We start from the raw sequence: 24475 nt of genomic DNA, 5'->3' as shown, positions 1-24475 counted from the left end.
GATAATGAAAGGAGACCAAGCTGGCTTCAATTTCTGGCCCATGTGCATGAGTAAGAGTGGGCGAAGGCTGGGCTGCAAGTGCTGTACAGAAATATTTATGAGCTTATACAAAACTGTTTACACAGCATTTAAGTTAATGTTTTATTAAGAGAAGGTTTTACAAGACAGCTGTTCTCACGAGCCAGACTGCCACGAGCCCTTTTTTTAATCTTCACCTTTCTCACCAGTGGTAATGAAAGAAAAATAACTTTCCACTTCCTGATTTATAGGATAGCAACAAGCTGCCCTGTGTAGTGATTTACTAGCTGGGTGCCTATGCCATGATAGGATGGCGTATTTAGTACCAAAGGGATGCAGTAAGATGGCAAACTGCCAGGGCAGGGAAACGCCTTTCTTCTGCAGGAGAAATAAGGTTTATAAGAGATTTCAAAGTCATTTGAGTTGACACTGAAGAGGAGAGCTGCAGCAAAACCAGCCAGGAACTGGAGGGGATATAAGCTGCCCAATAACCCAAGCAGAAAAACCCCTAATTGCTGGGAAGGTTATTTGTGCAAGCTGGGTGCTGGGCTGCACTTGGCAACCTGCTCTCCAACAGCCATGACCTGTTTTATTTTAAATATTTGCTTGCCGTTTTAGCTGCGTGCTTGGCCTGACTGACATCGTAGTGCTGTACCATCCCCTTTATCAACTAAAAGCCAGTGCTGGTATGACCAGTTTCCCTCTATAATGTTGTTCTTGACACACTCTCGACCTGCTGAGCAGAAAGTGGAGGCCTGGGAAAACAGAGGGAGATCTCCCTCTCAACAGCTCCACGCTGTTCTGACAGCTTCAGTCCTTGGGGAGAGGAATCCCCACCGCTGTGTGTTTGCTTAGACTCCTGGCCTCTTCCACTTGCGGAGGTGTGCAGTAATCCTCCAGGAAGACGGTCGCCAGATTGCTTAGCCTTCTGCTGGCTGAGAGAGAGAAGCGAAGCATGCACTCCACCACTGGGAGAGCCGTGGTCTGCTGGCGCGACTGCGGCGTTGTCAGGTACATCAGCGTCGTGACTGCCGACATGACCGTCTCCTCGTTGGAGCTGGAGAGGCAGTTGATGATGGGCTCTACCCCATTTGCCTCCAAGATGTAGTCTTTATTGGTTTTATCCAGGCACAGGTTACAAAGACCGCCTGAAACAGCAAAAGAAAATGTTCGACACACACAAGGCAAACTTCTCTACACACCCTCATCTTTTTCATACTAAGATTCAAATTCACTGCTGATCCCTTTTTTCTAATACAGAAATAAGCATCCAGATTTTCTGTGAGATTTGGATGGAAAATTCTTAATGGCTTCCTGGGCAATGTTTTCTTGATTCTTTCCAGAGATTTTCCACCAGAACATTCCTCCTCCTGTATGTCATTAGAGGGCACTGTTACTGCTGGACATAATCTCCTCCACTGAATGAAGAATTCCAGTATCACTTAACCCTAACGGAGGCTACAAGCCAGCAGTTTATTGCAGATGTTTTAGAAAAACAGAGAACAGAGCTAACAGTGCTAGCCAAGAGGCACAGAATGTTTGAACTTGAAACTTTAAGATGCAGCCATATCCTGGTGTAGCTCAGCCACAAACCTTAAAAATCAAATATATTTATTATCGTCTCATGGAATCACTCACAATTAGGATCTGGCCTCTTAGCTTATGTTCAGACCATGACAAATCACCATAAGGCAGTTCCTCAGAGGACTTACTAAAAAATTTCAAGTAAGTATTCTAGAAGACTGGTTGCCAATAGCAGAATGATAACATTGGACGTGCACGTTATACATGGCAAACTTTATGCATTAATGGCTGCTGCTCTGTAGGAGAGATTTCATTAAAAAGTCATTCAGCTAGTGTTTACTTACAGTCTGGGGAAAAAAAAAAATCCTTTCCAGAAAGCATCATCTTTAAGCACAGCAGCTCTATTAGGATGAAGGGGAGATGCCTGCCTCCTCCCTCTCCCCCCATTCCACTCACTCTCCACTAAATGAGGCCTTATCAGCACCGCGCGGGTCTGTTCTCACAGCACAACTATCTGCTGCTCGGGGGGGGCAGATGAACCCCCAAACCGCAGCGTCAGGCCCCGCATCTCGGGCCCGTCAGCCCCTTACGAGGGTCTTCAGGTGCAGTCCTTACCGATGGCGAACTCCACGAGGGTCTCGTTGTCTTCGGCGAGCATATCAAGGAACAGATCCAGGACCTGGAGTTGCCGGAGGTACTCGTAGTTTTTGGGATCGTAGGCGAAGTTGGCCAGGTTGGCCAGTACCTGCTCCTTGGCCTCTGCAATGGAGAAGCATCAGGGGTGTGAGGAAACACACTCAACATGAAGAGCATTAGCAAGCAGCGGTGCCCGGGGGTTACCTGGGCTGTCTGTCACCTGGAACTCGGTGACGAGGGCCTGCAGGTACTCCAGCCGCCCCAGCTCCATCCCGGGCCCAGCAGCGACGCGATGCCCCAAGCTCAGCGACTGAAGGCCCGGCGCCTGTGAGACACCCCGCGCTCGGCTCTCGCCTCCCCCGGGAATCCCCCGCGGGTGGCCGGGAGGCGGGCGGTGCTTGCTGACGGCGAGGCTGCCCCACGGCCGCGTTCCCGCGGGGCGCAGACGAGCCGGCGGCCTCAGGGCGGTGGCAGGGACGCCGGGACGGGGGAGGCGGCCGCCATCTTGTGGGCGTGGCGCGGCGGACCGTTGCTCTCCTCAGGCGGGAGGCGGCCGCAGCGGCGGCTGCTGCTCCGGGGCCGGCGGCGTGTGGGGCTGCGGGGCCGGCTGCTGTGAGGCGGGGACAGACTGAGAGGCTGTGGGCTGCCGAGCGCCGGTCCCCGGGTGGGGTGTGGGGCGGCAGGCGAGCGCCTTGCGGGGGTGTTTCCTTCCCCGTGGACCGTGTCACCGGTTACCGATCGCTGCAAATAAATGAGTGCGTGTCGAGGTGTTCGACTCTGTGTTCCGCTATACGGCAAAACTTCGATATTGACACACTTTGCTCTGGAAAGGAGCTAACCTTTCCCCACTCACTAGTTATTTACTCAAAAAATTTTCGCCTGTATGTATTTTTTCCTGCTCAATTTCAATACTGCTGGCCTTCCAGGTTCCCCAGAGTTAGTTGTGGTGCTGGTCGGTGTGGATAAACCCCAGGCCGCTGCCCAGGCCGTGGCTCTGCTGACCGGCTGACCGGCGCAGGGATGAACGGGTTCTGGACCGAGCTGCTCGCTGGGTCTCGGCGTCTCTCTGGGTGGTGGGTGTTCACCGTGGTAAAATACGGGACGTGCAGATGGCAAAGGGATGGCTGTGGAAGAGTGCAGGGATGGCTGGGGTGGTAGGGAGAGACACTGGAAGGAATAAAGGTTTAGTTAGTTTTGGTTTTAATATGGGGTTGCAACTCATGGGGTAAAGCAGGGCAATGGAAAGAGATTTTTTGCCTTTTGTGAAAAGGCAAAAGGATTAGAAGCTGAGGGAAAAGGTAAAAAGAGGGCATAATACACGCATGGTAAGATGAATGACCTGGGGAAAAAAAATGAAGTGAAGGCAAGAAGTGGTGAATTAAAAGAGCAGCAGGTGATTCCACCCTGGTTGAACAATGCACTGGTCTAAGCACAAAGCAGAGCAATTACAGGATTCTGAACTAGCACAGTTCCAATGAAACCACTGTGATTATAAGCGCTGCAAGTGGATTCAATTGTGGTTCATGCCATGTAAGTATATAAGGTACATAAACATCATAAACTGGGGGGGTAGACTCTGCAGAAATTTGTGTTGCTTTTATTTAAGCAATTAAATGCATGGAGGTTCTTCTGTAGATAAGGTAGGAAACAGGCTGTGAGCAGATGTTGGCTTTTGTATTATCTCAAATACAGTTGATTTTCATGTAAAGCAAATTGAACATGGACTGATCCGCCAAATACGTGGCATCAGTGACAAGCATGTTGGGCTGATAATCCCTCCTACCACACAGCTGGGTGTAGTAAAATACCTGCCCATGACCACATTAAATACAAGGATGAGCAAAGCAGCTGCACTGAATGCAGTGATGCTAAATCTTTTAACATTGCAGTGGTGTGGGAAGACAGAATGTGAAAGTGAAGGTATTTATTTCTACCTGGTAGAAAATTTTAAGCTGGGCCTGTGCTAGCAACTTCAACTCTTATCATAATTATCAACGGAAGTCAATGTATATCTATGTATATGTGTGTATATATATCTGTATATGTGTGTATATATACGAAAATGATCAGTAAAGCTGCTAAAGACTACTTCTGTATTAGACTGTTTTGCTAGTGTATTAACAAATCTCTTTTAATGTATGCCTTTGCAAGTGGTAAGTGTTGACATACTTTAAAGCCACATCTGTCGTTACATAGAAAGTGAATGACTAATGTGAGAAAGCGGGAGAAGAGAAAGCAAACACAGAGGAGCTAGTCAATACAAAGAGAAGTGATTAAGGATACTGGGATTGACTAATAAGGGGTGAAAAACAGTATTTAAAGAGAAAAAATGCAGTGACTTCTGTTTGTAATTACTACATTTGTGGTCAGTCAGTATAATTTTGCATGCATGGAAGCAGTAGGAACTTTGTCCCCTGGAGTGGTTTCACAGCGGTGTTTAGAAAAGGCTGGTGTCTGTGCTGGCTGAGTTTCAGGTGACGCATCTCCAGGTCACACTATTTAGTGCGTGGCAAGAAGTAACCAGGAGGAGAGGAACACCTGCACTTGTCTTCCTGGGAACTGGGAACTGTGCTCCTTCTGGCCTTTGTCTTGCATTGAGTTTAGTCAAAGCTGGTTAAGAGATGTGAGAAACATTTTACATTTAATTTGCTGTGTTGGAGCTGCCTCCTGGAGGAGAGTTTGATAACGTCCCCTGGTTTTGTAGTCCTCGGAGATCTTCTGCAGGAATCGCAGACCGTGCTAGTACTGATTACACGACCTGCTTTGTTACTAGCTGTGTGCTTGTTGTCTTTGTGCTGACTTACTGTGGGGAGTTTGGCCTGATCATCCAGAAAGATCACTTGGCAGTAGGCAGAGTTGGCTGTTTACTCACCCAATATTGGCTATATTGTTTAATTGTATAATGCTCCAAGCACTTGCTGTTTGCCAGAATAGTTAGCACAGACTGGGCTAATATAGCTGGGGTATTCACAGCTCCAGGGGCTAGCCTGGTGACATTGATAGCACACCAAAGTTAGAATTCAGTGAATTTTCATTTCTCGTAGTTATGTTTCTTCTCTTGCAGTTACTAGCCAGGTCTGCAAACAGCATGCCAAGCTCTTAATTTAAGAGCACTGAGGTGTTTTAGAGTGTGTAAGTTTACTGTGACCTTTCTTTGGGTTTTTATTAAACTTTTCCAAGAATTACATTAGCAGAGTGTCTAAGGCTTTTAAGGATCATGATCTTGCAATATTTCAGTGTGAACTCCCTGGTCAATGTTTCGTTGCAGTAAGGAAAGGTGCTTGTTGCAAAAATGCTTAGCTTGCAAGGTTAATGGTACTTTAAATGATAAAGGGAGCAGGAAGGGGTAAGAGGGGACTAGGGGAGCGAGGGACATTTATTTCTTGTCAATTTTTGTTGCTCTGCTGGCTCTCAGAGGTTCATAACCTGGCTGAGGTATTAGTGTTTGTCCATAATGAAAGTCAGGGTTATTTTACTGTCTGTAGGTGCTAAAAAACTGCTTTAGGGGGGCTGTGGTTGCCTTGCGTAATGGGACGACCTCAAAATAATGAAAGGAACTTTTATTGCTTTATTTTTCTTCTGGGCCTCAGGATTCTTAAGGACTGAGTATTACTGCTCCTGTACGATAGCTCTGAGGGGGAATATCTGTTATACTGTAGCGTGCTCAGTATGCATGGTCCCTTCAGTTACGCTTTACAAAGCTCCTGCTCAAGGCAGCTTGGCATTCAGGTTGAAAAGAGAGGTAGAAGAGGAGAGCTGTGGAACAGGGGAGGAGGGGGGTAGTTTATTATGGGAGCTCAGACACCTTATTCACCTGTGGAAACACAGCCTAAAATGTTACCTCTTCTCTCTCCAAGATTTGTTTCCAGCCTGTGGGTTGTGGATTACTTCTAAAGGGTCTGTGGAAAGTAACCAGGGGAGACAACCCTGTTTTCAGACAGCTTAAATTCTGTAAGGCTGTTAGAAAGCTTTTAGTCAGCAAGTTGAGAAACATTAAAATAATGGATTTGTGAATTCATTGTTTTTCTTCCCAGAAACATCTCTCTGCCTCTGCAAGTAAGTCCCAGTCACCCTGGTGTTGAGTCTGGGAGTATCAAAAAGCAGTTCTACAAAGCACTCTCCTAACTTTCCATCCTAAACTATCTTGCACTGCTGTGCACAGTTAAATAGTCAAAAGAGATTTCTTTGCCATGGTGTAGGAGGAGCTGATCTCTGTGTGTCGGCTTCAGTTGGTGAGTACCTTTTTTTTTCCTCCCTTGTACCTTGCAAGCATGCAGATAGAGCGGTTGGCTCCACACAGGAGATGCATTCTGTTGCTCCTTCAACTAACCTTTGTTTTCCTGCAATAAATTTTCATGAGTTGTAGCTTACACCATATCTTGCCTGTTTTGCCTAGGACATCTGTAGCAGCGGGAGGATTTGGGACAATATGAACACATATTTCTGGAAGAAAACAGAAAGGGAATGTAGAAAGGTGAACAGAATTTAAAATTTAAGAATTACGCACGGAAACAATAGCAATCTGTTCAGCTGCTTAGCTGCTTTATTTGCAATAGCTAGAAGAGGTTTGGGGCTTGATCCCTTTTCATTGGTTTTTTTTTTTGAGAGGGAAAAAGCCCCATCTTTTTCCTAGGAACATACACCAGTCATTGTTTCGGTAAGCTGAGAAGCACCAGTCCCTGTTTACTTCATAGTTATGGACCATGTAAGCATTACACGTTAATAAACATGTGTGACGAGATTAGATATGTATGTCTCCCACTAGTCATCTTATTTAAATATACGTTTGAAATGCAGAGCCTACTGGTTCAGTAATCCTAGAGCAGGACTGAAGAAGATACTGAGCTGTGGGAGCAGGAACCCTTCTGAAGGGCTGATACCTTTTCCACTGTAAAAGCCAGCTGTGAAGCCATTATAGTCTCTGAAGACCTTGGAGTCAGTTTTCCAGCGGTTTCATCCAGTGTGGGTTTTTTTGGTTGGCGTGTTTGTTTTGTCTGGGGAGCCCACAGCTCTAACGAAAACTGTGGTTTTGTTGCTAGGAATTTGATATAACAGTTCTCAAGATAAGCACTGCAGTTGAGTTGAAAGCTGTTACTTCTTCCATTTCACTCCCATTTTAGGCTTCTGTCTTTCTGATGGTTCTAATGTGTTGAGTAATCTTCATCTGCAGTGCTTTGTGAGCTGTTACCTGCTTCTGTCAGATCAGGAATGATACAGAATATAAACAGTTTGCAACTCGAGCTGATGCTGAGGGAGGCTGGAGGCTGATGCAGCTATCATCTTCGTACTTACAAGTGTAACTCCCAGGAGTGTAGCAAGAAAAGCCACTTACAGTCAAGGCTGTATGGGTATGAAAGTCAGTAACAGTGACTTTTCTCAGTATACTTTTCCCCACAGATTCCTTTGTAAGTTATGCTTGTGCTTATAAGAAAGTTAAGTTATGCTTGTGCAAACTTCTCTATAATGAGAACGCTGGTGTAATTAAGTCTGAGAGTCTAAGACTAAAGAGCTAAATTCATTTACACAAGGGGGAACTACAGTGGCTTTGAATTTGGCCCTATATAAGGATGCATACACTTATTCTTAGGTCTAGTAACACCTTCACTGCCCCTCCCCCCCCAGTGGGTCCCAGTTCACGCTGTAAAGAAGTGTATTTACACAAGCCATGAATCCTGTTTTATGATATATCAAGAAGCACTTGAGATATCAGTAGTTATGCAAAGCAGGCACTCTAAGGTTTGGGTTTCTTTCTTTTTCATGCTCTGGAGTTGAACCTCTGAGGCTTTCAAAATGTCCTTGGCATGAAGAACTCATCTATATACCTCATAGGAGAAAATATTTGATCTTACTAGAGACTTGCAGACTGAGTTCTGCAACCCGTGCAGCAGCCTCCATATAATATTTAGAGATGTGGAAAATAATAACACGTTTCCTGTGGAAAGTGTTTGTCTTGCCACTCCCAACATGGGAAGCAACCAGGAAACTTCATATAAGTCTGCACCAAAATTGCATGTTCAGACGAGGCAATAATACTTCTTTGTGAAAGAACTACCATTGTGCATAGCCCTTAATACCTATTGTCCAGTGCTACCAACTGAAATGTGCACGTGAAATTCCAGTGACTTCTTAAAGGCACTGACTTAAACCAATTGAACTGACACAGCTTTTGTCTCTCAGCGCTGGTTACCATGGCTCTTATCCCATGGTTTGCTTTAGGAAAGCACAGTTCTCTTTGTCCTTCAGCTCTTTGGCTGGCGCTGGGTTCTGGGCTCAGCCTGTGGTCTAGATCGCTCACTTGGAGTCTGACACGGCCCCGCAGAGTGGAAGTGCAGGGCAGAAGGATGACGACAGTTGTGGAAAGCAGACACTTGTTTTCTCATCTGCCATCAGTGCTGGGCCTTGTGTAGCTTTGTACAGGCCACATAATTGTTTGTGTTCCCCCCCCTTTTTTTTTTCTTCTTTTCTTTCTTTTCATATGCTTGTGATGTACACGACTGCTGGAGGGGATTGACTTTCAAACTGTGGTTCAGTTGGCATTTCATTGTATTGATATCTGGAGGGATTATCCAAAGGTACTTTTGAAGCCTCTTTCAATTTGTTTTTTTTTTCCAGAGCGCAGAAGCTGAGCCCCATGAATAATGCAGCTGATATCAGGAAGAAACTGGAGTTGTAGAAGACGTAGTGGAAATCACTAGTTATGTCTACCAGGAGACCTGAAATAGAAGCCACAGCTTAGTCAAAGAGAAGATGCATACTAAAGGCAACTGGGTGACATTTACATAAATGTTAAACCTCAATCATTTAGCAAAATGCCAGATACAAAAGATAAGCATTCACAGATGAGTTAAGTTCTCTTCTCTAGATTCTAGGGGTTGTTTGGTTTTTTGTAGTCACCACTCAGGTGATGTTTCTGCTTCTGTATAAAGTATTTCTCAATACACAGAGAAATCAGGAAAGAAAGGAAATTGTAACTTTTCCCCAACCTGCTGATCCATTTTGTTTACTCAGCAGATGACCCCTGTGCCACCGCCACTCACTGGATTTTGGAATGAGTGACCCTGTTACATCCTAGGTCAGAAAACAGAACAAATAAATAGAGAAATCTCTCAAAAATTGACATGTTAGGGTCTCTAAACTGAAAACTTGTCTCTAATAGTGTGTAATCAGGGACGAGAAAATTCACAGCACAGCAAGCATTATGGCTAACTTTAAGTGCCCTCAATATAAGACATTTAGAAGTGTGGTATATCAAATGAGTAATTTAACACTAATGTTAGAGATGGAAAGGCGACACTCAGGTCAAATATATGATGCCTTCTGTAGGCTGCTTATTTATATGGAAATACTGGAATAATGTTTGTTTGCTTGTATCTCCTATCAGAGATGCCTAAGAAAAGACCTTTTTTGCACTTTGAGAAAAGTGACTGACCACTAATGCCAGGGAATACATGAAATATGGTGCATGTTATCATCCCATTCTTTGAACAGACATTATTTTCCTGCTGAATAGCACATAATTCATTGTCTGGAGAAGAGAACTAAAGCCTGAATTGAGGTTTCATGCTCAGGTTCACATTTCTTGTTAGTCTTTTGAATTTGCTGCTGTACTGCAGGAGCAGGTGCGTCTTGGACAAGTCACTTCGAGGCATTTGGAGTGAACTGTGAAATCTGTGAATAATTTATTGGATTGGGGGCCATAACTAGCTCCTTTCTTGTCTCCAGAGAAAAATTAATACACTCTAGAACTCAGAAAGAAGAGTGAACGGAAGCTTTGACTATAAGGCTCTTGAATAATGTAGGACTGGTAATAATTCTGATCATAGTTAATTTGTTTAATGGGATGTTCGCAATTCCTTGAGACTTCATAGATAAAACAATGTGAACTGGTAAAGCAGTGAAAGAGTTCATAGAAAGCAAGATCCTGCCACGGTAATTCCTCTCTGTGTCTTGCCTCTCACTGGAAAAAAGCTCTCATCACTCCCATACCTATCAAAGCTGCCTACCAAATGGGGAGCTTTTTCACTGTTTGCTGTTGCTACAGTGACACTTGGGCAGCTGCAGAAATGACCCTCCTTCAGCTGTGAGAAGGGGCTGATCATTCCTTTCCGGCTCTCCCTTTTATATTGCTCCCTTTGCATAACTCACCTGCCTGCATGGGTTTGGAAACTCGCTTATTTTTCTTCTTTATGCTCCCAAACGCTTGTCACCAGTATCTAAACAGCCAATTTTTCCCCAGCCTGCTTTAATAGCTTCTCTCACCTGTGAGAGGAGGTCCGATGAGGAGAGTGATGCTCTCCAGGATGGTGAAGAGCCCTAGAGCACTTGAGAACCTGTCCATCTCCACCACATCCATCAGCACCTGGAAGATGAGTGCCCCGATGCCACTCATGGCTATACTGAGGATAACGCAGTAAATGATGAGCACGCTGAACTCGGCTGAAATGACACAAATGAAATTGCTGAGCCCGCAGAGGAGCACAGCCAGGCTGAACAGGTAGATGCGTCTCCCTGTGAAGACTGTGTGTCCTGAGAGCAGCCCCGTCAAAGGGCGTATGAAGATGTTGATGAACCCAATAACGGAGATGAGGAGGGCTGCCCTGCGTTCCTCCACCCCATTCTGGATGGCATAAGGCACAAGGTAGACATGGGGTAATGCAAACCCCATCATCATCCAGGTCACTCCAATAGTGTAAATCTGGTAACCTTTGTTTTGACAGAAGATGTCAAAAGCCAGGTACTTTTGCAGCATCTGGAAGCATGCAGTCCTTCTGGTTTGCTGCTGGAGCTCAGGGTGGGGAGAAGATGCTCCATTGGGCAGCTGTGCCTCTTCTGATCTTCTCCCTGCCTCCTCTCCAGGCTGGGGTGACTGTAGTAGTGACCCTGATGCAGGCTGAACTGGTCTCATGATGGCTCCACAAACACAACAGTTCAATAATATTCCTCCAAAGATAAGAAAAGTGTTTCTCCAGCCCATCTCATCCAGCAAGTATTGAGAAAGCAGCGGCCACAGCGTGAAACCGAGAGAGACGCCAGTGGATGCCACGGCATTGGCCAGCGTTCGCCACCGTACAAAGTAGTAGCCCAGCACAGTCACTCCTGCCTGGAAGCTGAAACACGATCCCAGACCTAAAGGTAAGAATAAAAGAGAAAATGACAGCGCATGATCCCTCTGTGTTGTCTTAAAGGGTGAAAAGAGCCCAAATCCAGGATGTACCCACCGATGACTTCGTCTGCCACTGAAGCATTTCCTCACCTGCCAGGCTGCACAACCCCCAGTGATGAATACTCAGAAACCCCACACAAGGGATGAAGAAGGATGTTGTGTGTAAATTAAACTACCTGTGTTCTTGAGTATACTAAATATACTGATCTAAGCTGACATTTGTCTGGGGCACACTGCCATTCCTGAAATTGTTATGGAATTGTTCATTAAAAACTTGGGTTTTATACCGCCTGCAACAAGCAGTGCTGCTTTCCTGACACTTTCATCAGGGCTCAGGGAGTTACTTGTTTTTCTCTCTATGCAGCGGACACAGCTTAGATGATTGCAAAATCCAGCAGGATTGGTCCCAAAGTGACCTGGCTGAAGAAATTAATTTCTCTGTGTTAGAAAAGAGCAAGAGTTGAACCACAGTCCCGTAGGAGAAATATTTGGAAAGGAAAAGTTCCCATCTGTTACTTCGGTTCAAAACCAACACGTTCTTTTGTTAGAAAAAGATGTCTCCACATTTCCCCAGATTGGGAGTGGTGAAATACAAGCCCAGGGAACTTGGGAAGGACATTGTCCCAACAAATTACGTTCCAAGATTGAAAAAACCCTCCCTTCTTCAAAGACGAAAGGCTAGAAGCTACTAAAAAGAACAGACATCTTTGCTCTCCATTTTCCCCTCTGGAGACCTGTAGCTTTTTCCAGAGAGAAGCACTTTCCAGTAAGCTTGGCTGGATGAGGTGTGTGGTAAAGGGGTGTGAAGGGCACGTCTAGCTGCTATACAATTCCTGCTGCGCTGTGGGACTTTTGATTTATCCTGTTTCACAGATGAATGGAAAAACGTGAGCACTTAGTCGAGACTCTCACCGTTTCCCGTCTCTCCAGTCAAGCAGAGCAGCTGGGTTTTCCTGCTGTTCTTTGGTACTTACCAGTGATGAGGCCAGCGGTTAAGTAAAGCTGGCTGATAGACTTGCAGAAGGAGCTGGACACCATGCCCACTCCGCTGAGCAGGCCGCCCAGCATCACAGCAAACCTGCAGCCAAATCGCTTCACCAAGATGCTGCAGAGGGGCCCTGGAAGTAAAGGAGCAAAAGGGAAGCAGTTAGGGAGGAAAGAAATATTTTGTACCTGCTGGACTGCTGCAATTATCAAATCATTTAGTCTGGAGACCCTGAGAATTGTCCCAGCAGCATAATGTAATAGGGGAGCCAGGAATAGAAAATATATCCCCTGATCCTCCTAAGTGTGTGGTCAACTTCTTAGCTGAAGGGAAGGCTCCTGTGATCTGCTTGGTTTTTGGTCATTAGGTAGGATTTCTAAGCTTCCCTGTGATGGATTTTAGTTAAAACTCTTGGAATGGAAGACGGACCTTCAAGTGTAATTCTGTTCTCACATGATATAAATTCTGGGAATAATTTGAAAAAGCAGAGGACTCATATTTCTATGCCTCCAAGTAAGAGATGTTAAGCAGCGTGGCATTTCTGTTTGCATATTTCCACTCTCATTTCACTGTGTTTTTCAAATATTCTGCCACAAAATCTCCTAAATTGCCCTTGGTGTCCCGCTACCTAGGTGAAATTCCTTGCAAGAGAAGGCAGATTGACTCTGAAATAGATCAAGAATGGGAGAGAAATAGACGTCATTGAGGAGGATTATTTGCAAACGGCTGGAGAGGTATATTCATGTCTGCATGGGAATCAATCTAACCTTCAGGCAGTTGCAGCTTGTGGAGTCTTGCAGCTGTCCTGCAAGTCATCCTCCCCAGGAAAATAATAAGATGTTATTGTCAGCACAGCTCTTTGCACATGCCTGTCCTGGCATACCTGGGCAGGGATGGGTAGGGTTAACTGTGTCCACTTCCAAGAGGACACAAGCCTAGGAGCAGACCGTGCACATCCCGGGTTCCCACTCCCACACCTCCGGCACAAACACCGCAGAGGTGGGAGTGAGACCCGGGTGGCTCCGATTTCTTCTTGGGCAGAACCCTGTGTTGTATTGTGTGCCTACCTTGCTGGCAGGCTTTACTAGGAACGAGTTGTGTTATTTCATCAGAAAAAGCAGTGAACAAATAGGCATGGAGGTGTGTGTTTAAGGTCAGTTAATTCTTTAGTTTTCATAGACTTTCGGTGAATTCCATGAGATTGTGGTAAATTAACAGTTTGTTAATGTCATTTAGCATCCTTCATTTTGGGGTAGGAAAAGATTAGTTCAGACCTGCAGACCATCAGTGGGAAACATGCTTCTCTCTGCATGCTCTGGCAGAAGAGGATCTGAAGGTAGAGTTTCTTTTCCTGTTCCTTTGAGGATCCTCAAGGTTTTCCAGGTTTTATTCTTTTTCTCCCTCTTCTGAACACTTAAGGTTATATAAGCAAATGCAAAATGACTGTAAGCTTCAGAATTAGGAGTCAATCAGTGTAGGGAAAATAACCTGTGGCATATTTGTGACCTAAATCAATGTCTGGTTTGAAATAAAATCCACATAGTCAAGCGAACAGTGGAACAACATTAAAATTAGGAGTGCAGCTGTCTGTATTTTGATCTGCTTGGGAGATTTTCACCTCAAGACTTCAACTGGCCTTTGAAAAAGTGTTCAGCAAACTGGCAACTGGATTATTTTTCCTCCTGCTGAAGACATTAAGGATGGTACTGCTGTTTAACTAACCCAAGCAGCCAGAAGTCATAAACTGAACACTCCAAAATAATGAGATTTGCTCTAAAAATCCTAAGGGTTTTTCATTATTTGTTCCTGTTAACTTGCTTTCTAGGTTTCAAACATTATTTCTCACTTGCCTGGGGCTTTTGTGCTTTCCTTTGCAAAAATAATGCCAACAAACGTGCTGCATTTGCATGAGTGCAAGTCCAGAGAGTTACATGTGCATGAATAGCTAGGAGCAGGAACCTGTAAGGGCCTGAACTCCCCTTTCAGAGATGGCCATAGGATCCTGAGATCTCTCAAATGATTCCTATAACAAAATAATTGTTAATCGCTTTTACCTGGGCATATAGCATCAGTAATGAGATATGTTTGGCTTACTAAGTTAGGAGCTATTGTTTGCACTGCACCCTTCCTGCTTCCTTCCATGGCTTTGCTGAGCTGAGGTTAGCTCTCCTGCATGGGACCTTCTCACTGCACTGACCACTCTGAGAATGGGCTGCTCTGTCCATTCCCCTTCCTGTTTACCAATTTTTGCAACAAATATTTTCTTTTCCCCCCTTCAGTTCCTCTGAATTAAAAAGAATAAAGGAGAAGAAAAGAGAGAAGCACCTTTAAGAGACACTGCAGAATGCAATTTTGGAAAAGTTTCAAGGGCCAAGATGATGGGTGTAACTGGAGAACCTGAATCAAACAGAGCCTGGCCCACCGCAAAGGAGGTCAGAAGTTGCAGCAAAAGCCATATGTGCTTGGCCTGAGAGGGAGTCTTTTATCTCTGGTTTTTTGGTTGGTTTTTCTTCCTGGTTTACGGTTGTGTTACTCCTGCCTTACAGCACTCCTCTGCTGTAACAGCCTGCAATAGGAGACATAACTGGCAAGCAAAGTAAAAACTCTCTTGCAATTCACTGGCTATGCCCTGACAAATTCTGGTAGTGAATATAATTAACATGAGGCTATTCTTTCCTTGTCTAATTTATAACTTTTGGATCTATTTATTGGCTGTCTTAATATTACCTCTTGCTGTGGTTCCAGCCTCCTACAGAACAATTACTTCATTAAAGATAGGATAGTTGATATTTTCTTGCAGATACTGCCAGACTTGTCCTTCCTGGACATGTTGGGACTGAGCTGCTTCAGAGACCATTTCCCAGAGCCAGCAGGTCCCATTTGGCTCCTTCCCACTAACCGCAGGGACCACAGGGGTTGGTAGGCAGCACAGGGAATGCCCAGCAGCTTCCAAATTCAAAGCCCCAAGGACACTGCTCTATTTCTGCTGACCTTCAGTGATAATTCCTCCTGTAGTTGCTTCCCCTGAGGTCTCTTTCCATCTGCACCTCGCAATTCTGGACCCAACTGCTTCTGCTAAGGTGCAAACTCTCTCTCCCATGTCAGGTGGCTGTCAGCCAAATCCTGCACAAGAGAGGCTAAACCTGCCACAGCCTTCACATCAGCATGACTCAGGGCTCTGCTTTTTTTTTTCCCCTTCATATTATAGTGTCACCTTTCACCGGTATTGGAAGGGGGCAGGTATGAACTCAGAGAGCAGCTCAGATACGTGGGCGTCACTGGGTATTTTGCTTCTTTTGCCTGGGTGGGTTTGGGTAGTGTGTTTTTCAAATAAGCACGAGAGTTGCACGTGGAGGGGTCAGCAGCAACACGGACCGCTCGCTGGGAAATCCTCGAGCTGCTGGGGATTTGTTTTTTTCTTCTACGCAGAAATATCCATCTGGGTGGGGGATCTGGGGACCCTGTCCTGTGCAGCTCCCACATTTTCTTTGGAGGGAAAAAACAGCGATTCATTCCACTATCCGTAAAGCACAACCCTCCTTCCATCCCCCTTCACCTGGAGGGTGCTGCCTGACCCACATGCTGCATTAATCCAGCTGTGCTCATGTCCACCCTGATGTCTGCTTGGGTGTGCGCTCTATGCCACCGCCCAAGGAGCTGCTTTTAACACTCTGCCTCGGCTCGCAGCCTGGAGGAGCTTGGCTTTTGGCATCTTTTCAGCCATGAAGAACGCAGTCGTCATGTGGCACATGGAAGGAGATGTGCTTTCGTGGACAGACGATAAATCAAGAAAGCACCCAAGCTCCAGTGCTACCTGCCGGCTTATTCAAAGAGCTGCTATGGGAAATAATTAAGTTTTTGCTGGTCTGGAGGAGCTGTTCTGAGAAAGGGGTTCACCTCCTTTGACCAAGGGTCTTAGTTGTCTCTTAGAGTGGCAAAAGGGAGCTTGGTGTCTGTGGACACTTAGCTTTGGACGGCGCGGGCATGGATCAAAGTGGCTAGGAGATGCTGTGCACTGCCGACCAGCCAGTCTGCTCAGACCTCCCAGTCCCTTCCACCGTCCGCCTTAATGAAATATGAAAAGGGCCCTCGTTACAGCCCCTCGTCAGCAACACAACCGCAGGAGGTGGTGGAGGGCATTCCCTGCGGCCGTTACTTACCGCCTCCGTGCAGCACGGCCACCATGATGGACGGGAACCACGACGTCTCGCTATTGCTGGCCTGGAACTCATGCTGGAGGTCCGTGAAGAAGACACCGATGCAGGAGGGGAAGCCCAGCGTCAGCCCCTGCAGCAGCACTGCGGCAAGCAGGACCATCCATGCCCATCCCCGGTCCTGGGGCTTGGCAGCTTTGCGTGCTGCTGCTGCTCCTCCTTGGGACATGATGGCTTCTTTCTCCTCTTAAGCCAGGCTGCTGGGGAGGGGAGCACAGCTACCATGCAGCCCTCAGCCCAGCGAACGGACCTACAGAGAAGAGCTGATGGTATTCCCGAAGCTCAGAGGCACCGGTGTGTCCCACACCTTTTGCAGCTGACACTCTAGACTCCTTGCCCTGCATTTCTTCTGGCACCTCCCTTCCTTCTCACTGCAGGATCCTGCCAACAGATTGCTTGAGAAACAGCTGCCTTCCCCTTTTATATTTCACAAGACTGTGACCACAGCCAGGTACAGAACAGGACCACACCTCCTCGGAGGTATGAATTGGCCTTACCTAGTTCCCGCCCTTATTTTCCCTTTCACCTGCTTTCATCATATGGAGTCCCCTTGCTGGCATTTGCTAAGGTCACTCAGTCCTCGGCTGAGAAGAGAAGGAAAAACTCTGCAAATGCCAAGAAAAATAGAGACACATAAAGCTTGCATGTCGCAGCAGAGCTCAGTGTGAACCTTCAGGAAAACCGCACCTACCTCCAAAGTACTAGTGGTGAAAAAACATTTTTAAAGCCGTTAATTAATTAGGGTCCAGTGATCACAGCTAGGCTTTTGCTTTACCTCTGTTTAGATCTAGAGCTTCTTCTGAGAGATCCCAGTTTGGTTTCTTTGAGACCGGCAGCAAGAAACATATAGCAATAGCATTCCCCATCCTCTCCACATGAATAAACACGCATTAAAAAAAAATCTTTGGCAGCTGGATGAGCTCAAAAAAAGTGCCCATAAGGTCACTGCACAGTGCAATATTTATTTAGCACTCAAATAGTGTTTTTTCCTTAAACAATACCTACATTTGAGTTTCATGTGCAGCTTTAAAAATGAATAATAGTTTGATCTCGCTCATTATTTCAAATTCGCCATGGCGGCACACTCAGAAAGTTAGTTTCATACCTCAGGCTGAGACCAGAATTGGTCAAACGAAGGGTAGCGAGCGCGTGGCTGCCTGCGCGGCGCGGGCAGCTCATCCCCTGTGTGCGCAGCCCGGTCAGCTCACGGCCCACGGTTAGATACTTCTGCTTCAGTAGCGACTAAAAGCTTTGATGAAGTCTTTTGCAATATTAACCTAGGCATCACTTCTGTAAACAGGGCTCTTATGCCGGCTGGCTCACGGCCAAAAAAAAAGAAAAAAAAAAAGGCTGGGAGCGGAGGGGGCCCGTGGGAAGGGGCTCTGAGATGCAAATCACAGCGGTGTCGCTCAGCACACTTTAATCCTTTGTCCACTTCAGCTGGGCGCAGATAATGCAACTAATTCAAGTGCTTGTCTCTCTGGTGTGAATTAGCTGGATGACAGCCTAAAACCTCTCCCCGGCAACAGCAAACCTGCAAAAAAAGGCAGAAGCACAGCTCCTCTCTGTTCCCAGCTGCCCTGTCCAGCTCTTGAGTTTGTCCAGCAGAAGGTTTCTGGCTCCCCTCACGTCTCCCTGTGCGCCTGCTCACTGGGGAGGACGCTCCAGCGGGGCTGCAGACCCCATGGCTTTTGTCCACCTTCTGCCCCTGGCTGCGGGACACCTTTTCCCCTGGGCAGCCCGACCTGCACAACCACTGCAAGGACCCTGGAGACGTGCTGCCAAGCGCTGCATGGCCGCCTCGCTGCCTTCTGCCTGCATAAAGGTAAAGGAACAAGTTTGTTCCAGCGCTGGCTTAGCTGGCGGTGCCACACCGAACAACAGCAGCGCCACAAAACCTTGTTTTAACCTTTCCCAGGGCAACCAGGTAGGATGGACAGTGCAAACGTGGAGGGCTAGTGTATGTTTTCATGCTCCTATGGGCTTGATGTTCTCAGGCAACCTGCTCCTGGTGTCGAGCAGTGAACACGAGAGACCAGGGACATCTGCGAAACACAGGCAGATTTTCACATGCACGTGATCATCTTGTGCTAATAGTGTTGGGAATAGGATTGAAGTTCACAGCAACAGCCACACCTGGGTGCCTACTGCAAACAGCGTGCTTTTGTTGGGAGCAGATGAACCGGTGCAAAGTTGCTTCCCTCTACCCGCCCGTGCAATGCCTGGGGATGGAATGGTGCCCTGGATGGGACACAGGGGAGCACGCTGCTGGTTTCAGTCTTCCTTTTCGGCTGCTTTCTGCCAGTCACTGTCTGCCCTGATGAGCTAATTCTCTCTCGTTCACGTCTGAATGTTTCTTCGTCTTCCAGTGACTCCCAAGACACCAGTATTCAAGCCTTCTTGGATTTCCCTAGCTGTGATGGAGCAGCCCTAGTAGTTGTTGTTCATGGCAGCAGGCCAGGAGTGCTCACACAGTAATTCTCCCTGCTTCTTCTGTGCCTCAGTTTCCTTCAGCTGTGATGGGGGACAAGCAGTTGCTGGGATGAGAGCACCCGGCAGGGTTGCTGGCTGCTCCCTGCAAGGGCAGGCAGCCCTTTATGCTGAGAAACACAAGGGCCTGGGGCATTTATGTAGCTCACTGCCTAGGAAGAGGTTTATATTTAGCCTGCAAATGATGATGATATCTATATATTGTCCTCAGTAAGAGCTTGCAGCTGGTGGGTACCTCCGTGGGGAGAAGAGCAGCCCACTTCTCCCCTACAGCCGCTCAGGAGGAAGACCCAGCAGCAGGGTCCAGCGGGGAAGTCAGGAGTGTGGCTGGGGGCAGGAGGCAGAACCGGTGCCCCCAGCGATGGGGCTTGGAGGGGCGTTCAGAGACCGGACGATGCCTGTGGCTTGGGAGCAGGAAGAAAGTTTCTTATTCATGGCACGTTAGGTCTCTGCATCCTGCTGCGTGGCTTGCAGCAGCATCCTCCTGCCGCCCCAGCTCAGCCCCGGTGTGTGCTGGACATGTATTTTATGAATGTGTAAAATAAGCTGCACGCACAGAAGCGAGATGTTTACTGTAAACTGAGCGGGGTGGTAAACTGTTTTTTGGGGTCACTCAGTGTCTGTTGGGGGTAGGAAAGCCAAGCACTTCTCTTAGTAAATGCCTTTGTAAGTGACGTTTTAAGTACCTTTTCATGTACCTTTTCATCCTGAGATCTTGGCTTGCTTTGCCATCCTCTCCCAGGTACATTGTATTATATCCCAGCTGACTTTTCCAAGGTCACCCAGTAAGGTGACAGCAGAGAATCCAGATCTAGCTCTGATTAAAGCATTGGTCCAAGTGATGCTTCCTGGCCCAGTGCTATGGGCTTGTGTTTGCGGGATGTCACTTGTCAGCAGTTGCTCGCAGCCCTTAAGGGACAGGCTGTGCCTGGGGCACGGTGGAGGTGGCTGCAAGTCCCCTGCTCTATGCATGTCCTTATCGGCATGTTACGGCTCTGTAAGCCAGTCCCGAGCTCAGGAGCCTCAGCAGCAGTTTTAGGGCAGACCATGTGCCTGGAAACCAAAGTGCAAATGCCTCAGAGCTTGCAAATTGTTTTTGAGAAAGACTAGTTGAATTTGTTCCAGGGATCCAGATTAGCAAATTGTCTGACAGATTGAATCTCACAGAGGAAGTGGGGGGGGTTTGTTTGGTTTGGGGTTTTGTTTTTTTTTTAAAAGCAAGGGAAACTAAGTGACATTTCAGCTGTGGGATTGCAGAGCAGTTCGGGGTAGGGAGCTATTCCTGCCCCAGGTTCAGTCCCAAATTAAACTCCTACTCTGATCCTTCCCTTGAACACAGACAGACCCAGCAAAAACCAAGCTCCAAGAGCACCTGAAAACAGATTCCTGGCCTGAGACTGAGGCAGGGACAGGATCTGAACAACCCTGGCAAAACCCCTATGGACCAGCCCTGCTGGTGCTGAGAAAATGGGACTGTGCCAAGCATGGGGGAAGTGCTGGTTTATCATGAGTTTCCCAAGCAGTTCCCATAGCATCATTCCCGTGTCCTTCCCCTGCAAAGGGCATCGGGGTCCTGCCTGCACTAACGGGTCTCAATCAGCCTGACCAGCCTCATCTGGGGCCTCCTCCCACACCCCCTCCACCCCATTTGTTCCCCAGCTGCATTTAAGCCCGGTGCCTTGCATAGATCAATCTTTGATCTGTCTCACCACTGCTTTCTGCTCTCCTTGGTTGACTCTGGATCTGCCTGGCTGCTTTGTGCTCATTAGTCACCAATAATGTGGGTGTAACACCAGGTGAGAAATCCCACTTTTGGGACCAGGTTTAATGACCATTAGCCAGTGTTGGGGGTAACACTGCTTGGTGTGGAGATGGGAAATGGGGGATGAGGAGGCAGCTGGCATCAGAGCATGCACTGACGGCTCCCATCAGCTTGTAGGAATCCAGCAAGATGTGGCTTGTCCCTGCTCTTTACCTGGGTGGCAAATCTCCGGCTGGTGGGTGATTGCAAATGGTTTGTGTGCAAGCTGGCCCTTGCCCTCCTGACTGCCCCTGTCCCCCCGGTCGCTGCCTGTGGCTTTCCCAGAGCCTGTGCTTTGTGCAGTAGGTGGGGAGGCCGGTGCCGAGAAGGGCAGCTCTCCCCAAGGCAGTGGGGGAGGCTCCGGAGATGAGTCTGAGAAAGATGTGCTTGCATAAAGTCACGCTAGAGGTGGTTTTGGAAGTGGCTCTGGCTCAGGCTGTGTGACACCCTGACCTGCCACCGTACCCTGTGCTGTGGGTTTGTGCCGCCCTGGGAGCGGGGCAGAGACAGGGACCGACGCTGGTGCAGGGCTGCCCAAACAGATGGAGGTCTTTGCTAGGAAGCTGGCTGAGGTTATTGAGGATATCTGGAAGCTGCTGGTGCTTTTCTTCCAGCAATTTCCTGCATTTGTGAAGGTGAGGGAGGGTGGTGTGTTCCCTGAACAGCGGGGCTTTTGAAGAAATGGAGTTACCTTATTGTTAGCTGCATGAAAACTCTAGCCAGCAGATGAGGATATGGCACAGGGAGGGGGCAATGGGCTGTGTTGGAGCTGTGGGTGGGAGTCTAACCCTGCTGCAGCCCGTCTCTCCCATGGATTGACATCTGGGGACCCTGAGCAGTGGCAAGGGGGTTTTCCTCTAGCAGATCTTACTTATCAAGCTCTTAACTGTCATTTACCTTGGCTTTTATTAATGAGGAATAAGGGACTTAATGGGGGAAGGATCAGGAGAAGTGTTTTCCTGTGCCTGGCTGCTGGATCCTTGGAGCAGGTGGAGGAGGTTGTGGGGGACTGAAGGTCCGCAGCCAGAACTTGTGGAGTGTGGTTTTTCAGAAGCCAGGAGGTTTTTGGGCTCCAGCTAGCCAAGAGAAGCAGCTTTGGCTGTGCTGCTCTCAGCAGATGCTCTGCTATTCCAGCCAGGTCCTGCTCAGGTCTCTTGTCCAAGGACAGTTGCTCTAAGGAAGGTGCAGGTGATGCCTAGAAGTCACAACAGGGCAGGAAAGGAGATAGAACGACTTACTGCCAACACCTAGGCTCTTCCTGCCCACGCCCAGAGGGATCACGATGTTCAGCCTTGTGATTCCTGGAAAAGGAAAGACAGGAGCTCTTCATCCCACTGGGAAGTGCAGGTCGCTGTGCACCTTAGGGTCACGTTGTCAAGGGTGTGTGTGGAAACAGCAAAATGTGGCCTTGAGCCTTTGTTTTGTGGGCAAAACCCCTTTGGTTTGGCAAATACAACCATCCCCTTCTTACTTTTTACATGTTTCTCTGCATTCAAATTTTAGATGAAAACCCACTGAAATATTAGGATGAGGATGACTGTTCATTAGGTATTTTCTAGCCCTTTAGTGACTAATCTGCCTGCTTTTCTGAGACATCTTGAACTCAGCAGCTGGGTTAAGGTCCTGGCTCTTTGCTTGGTTGCCCAAATAGTTTTCCTCATTTTTAGCCACTGTCATTTGAATTCATCAAGATCGCTGGTGCGTGTTTTCCTGGCCGTGCTGAAGGACCTGCTGCCCAGACTGCCCTGAGCAAAATCACGGGTGGAAGGTGCTCACCTTTCCCAAGGATTTTCTTGGTGACACAGAGACCAGCTCTTGGCTCACTGAGGATCTGTTCGAGACCCATGAAACTTGAGAACTCCTCGCACTTCAGACCGATGATGGACTTGTATCGCTCATCTGCTGAAGTGTGGGAAACCCCTAGGAAGGATGGAGGCCTCTAATAGGAAATATTGCCAGAAGGTCAAATATCGATGCCTTTGCTCATCTGTTACACCACGATCTGAAGGCAATTGCTAGGGGATTGCACAGCTCCTTCTTTACTGTGGTTTGGAGAAACCAACGTGTTTCTCCAGCCCTGGAAGGGCAAGGGTACATGAGGGTTATTTGCCCATATGAAAGTTGGGTTAAACCTTCAGTGACTGTCTCAAAACCCAATCTAGGTGGAAGGACATGGCTAAGGTCCTTGTTTCCCAAACAAGTTAGCTGGGTTGAAAATATCTGCAGGCTTTCTGTCTGCAAATAGATCTGGCTTGATTACTTTGTTCCTGGTGAAGGCGGGTGGGTAAGTGACGAACTGACCTTCGTCTTTACGCGAGAGCCTGAGGCAGAGCAGAAGAGTGTACGTGTTGTGCAAGATGCACTTGTGGCTGTGGCCAGACCTCTGCACCGCCAGCTTTCACCCTCCCAGACGTGTGCGGAGAGGGGGCAGTTTCCACTGCTTGTTGCTGGAGCCCCAGGCCAAGCAGGCGGATGCTGATGGGTGCCTCGACACTGCTAAAACCCTTTCCTATCTTCAATGTCAATTCAGGTTTCCTCTTTGTCCACAGACATGAGCGGGCAGGCCAGAAAAACAAATGAATTGTGCTCCAGGCAAAACTGGCAGGGGCAAGCCGAGCTGCCGGCTGGGGTGACTAATGGGAGTTTTGCGGTGTTGCAGCGAGGTGAGCCCCCAGGGAGCCAGGTGGCCCCCAGACACAGCATGGTGGCCAGGGAGGGCTCAGCCCCGGCGGGAGCCTGAGCCTTCCAGAGGAGGGATGTGGGATTGCTCCTTTTATGCCCTTTCCAATGCAGAAAAGGCTGATAAAAGGGTTTTAAAGTTCCTCTGCTGCAGCTCGGATGCGTGTGCTCCTTACTGACTTTACTCTGTGGCTATCGGAAAAATCTCAGCAATGTTTTGTTAGTCATCTTCCTCCCGAGCACCTGGCAAAGCCACCTGGGGAATTTATTTCCCCCAGTTGCCTCTGGGGGGTAGGAGGGACCAAATCCTGCCACGGGTAGGTACTAAGCTACTTGGGTGTTTTTGTGCTGCCATCCACGTGCTGCCATCCACCTCCTGCCTTGGTGGTGGCACAGCCCCAGGGACAGAGCCCCTCGCCCACAGGAGCTGCTTGTCCCTCGGGAGGTGCCTCCACCGGGCATCCCCCATCTTCTCGGGGCAGCGGGGTTTGGAGGCAGCCTGGGGTGCTCTGACAAACCCAGCCAAGAGGCAGGGCCTTAACCCTCTGCTGAGGCCAGTTCTGCTGCAAACTGTCCCCCTCTTTCCTTGCTCCTGCTGCTGCAACAGGTCTAGAGCAGCCTGGGTTTTGGCAACAGGGAGAGCTGAGCTTTGCCCTGGCCCCTGCCAACAGCAGGACCTGCTTATTAAGAGACGGCGCATAGGGTTCGTTTTTATTCTGGGTAAGGGAACTCACGCAGCGCTGCTGCCTATCCAGCACAACCTCTTGCCGCTTGGCAACGCTGGGGCATCGCCTGTGTTTTCTGCAGCAAGAAGTAAAGAAATTATTTTTAAAAGGAGTGAAGTGGGTTGCACAGCCTTGGATGGGAAGGCGAGGGATGGTGCAAAGGCCTGGGGGCTCCAGATTGCAGTTTCTGCAGAAACCGCTGAGTGACACTTGTGTCTTCTGGATGGTGAGGTAGCATTG

General features: G+C 47.9%; 2 protein-coding genes across 2 annotated transcripts; both read right to left on the bottom strand.

Annotated features, from left to right (window-relative positions):
• Positions 1–103: 103 nt before the first annotated feature.
• Positions 104–2609, bottom strand: ARMC7 (armadillo repeat containing 7). Its single transcript, XM_050908461.1, has 3 exons — positions 2383–2609; positions 2158–2301; positions 104–1166 (listed from the first exon to the last, which is right to left on the bottom strand). The coding sequence occupies exons 1-3, from the start codon at positions 2447–2449 to the stop codon at positions 829–831; spliced, it is 549 nt and encodes a 182-aa protein (XP_050764418.1). The 5' UTR covers positions 2450–2609; the 3' UTR covers positions 104–828.
• Positions 2610–8649: 6040 nt separating this feature from the next.
• On the bottom strand, positions 8650–16709 carry SLC16A5 (solute carrier family 16 member 5). Its single transcript, XM_050908426.1, has 4 exons — positions 16487–16709; positions 12316–12459; positions 10438–11304; positions 8650–8891 (listed from the first exon to the last, which is right to left on the bottom strand). The coding sequence occupies exons 1-4, from the start codon at positions 16707–16709 to the stop codon at positions 8650–8652; spliced, it is 1476 nt and encodes a 491-aa protein (XP_050764383.1).
• Between the last annotated feature and the right edge of the window lie 7766 nt (positions 16710–24475).

The sequence above is a fragment of the Gymnogyps californianus genome, chromosome 19 (assembly GCF_018139145.2).
Source record: "Gymnogyps californianus isolate 813 chromosome 19, ASM1813914v2, whole genome shotgun sequence".
NCBI classification, from domain to species: domain Eukaryota; kingdom Metazoa; phylum Chordata; class Aves; order Accipitriformes; family Cathartidae; genus Gymnogyps; species Gymnogyps californianus.
This window is presented reverse-complemented; position numbering and strand designations above follow the sequence as displayed.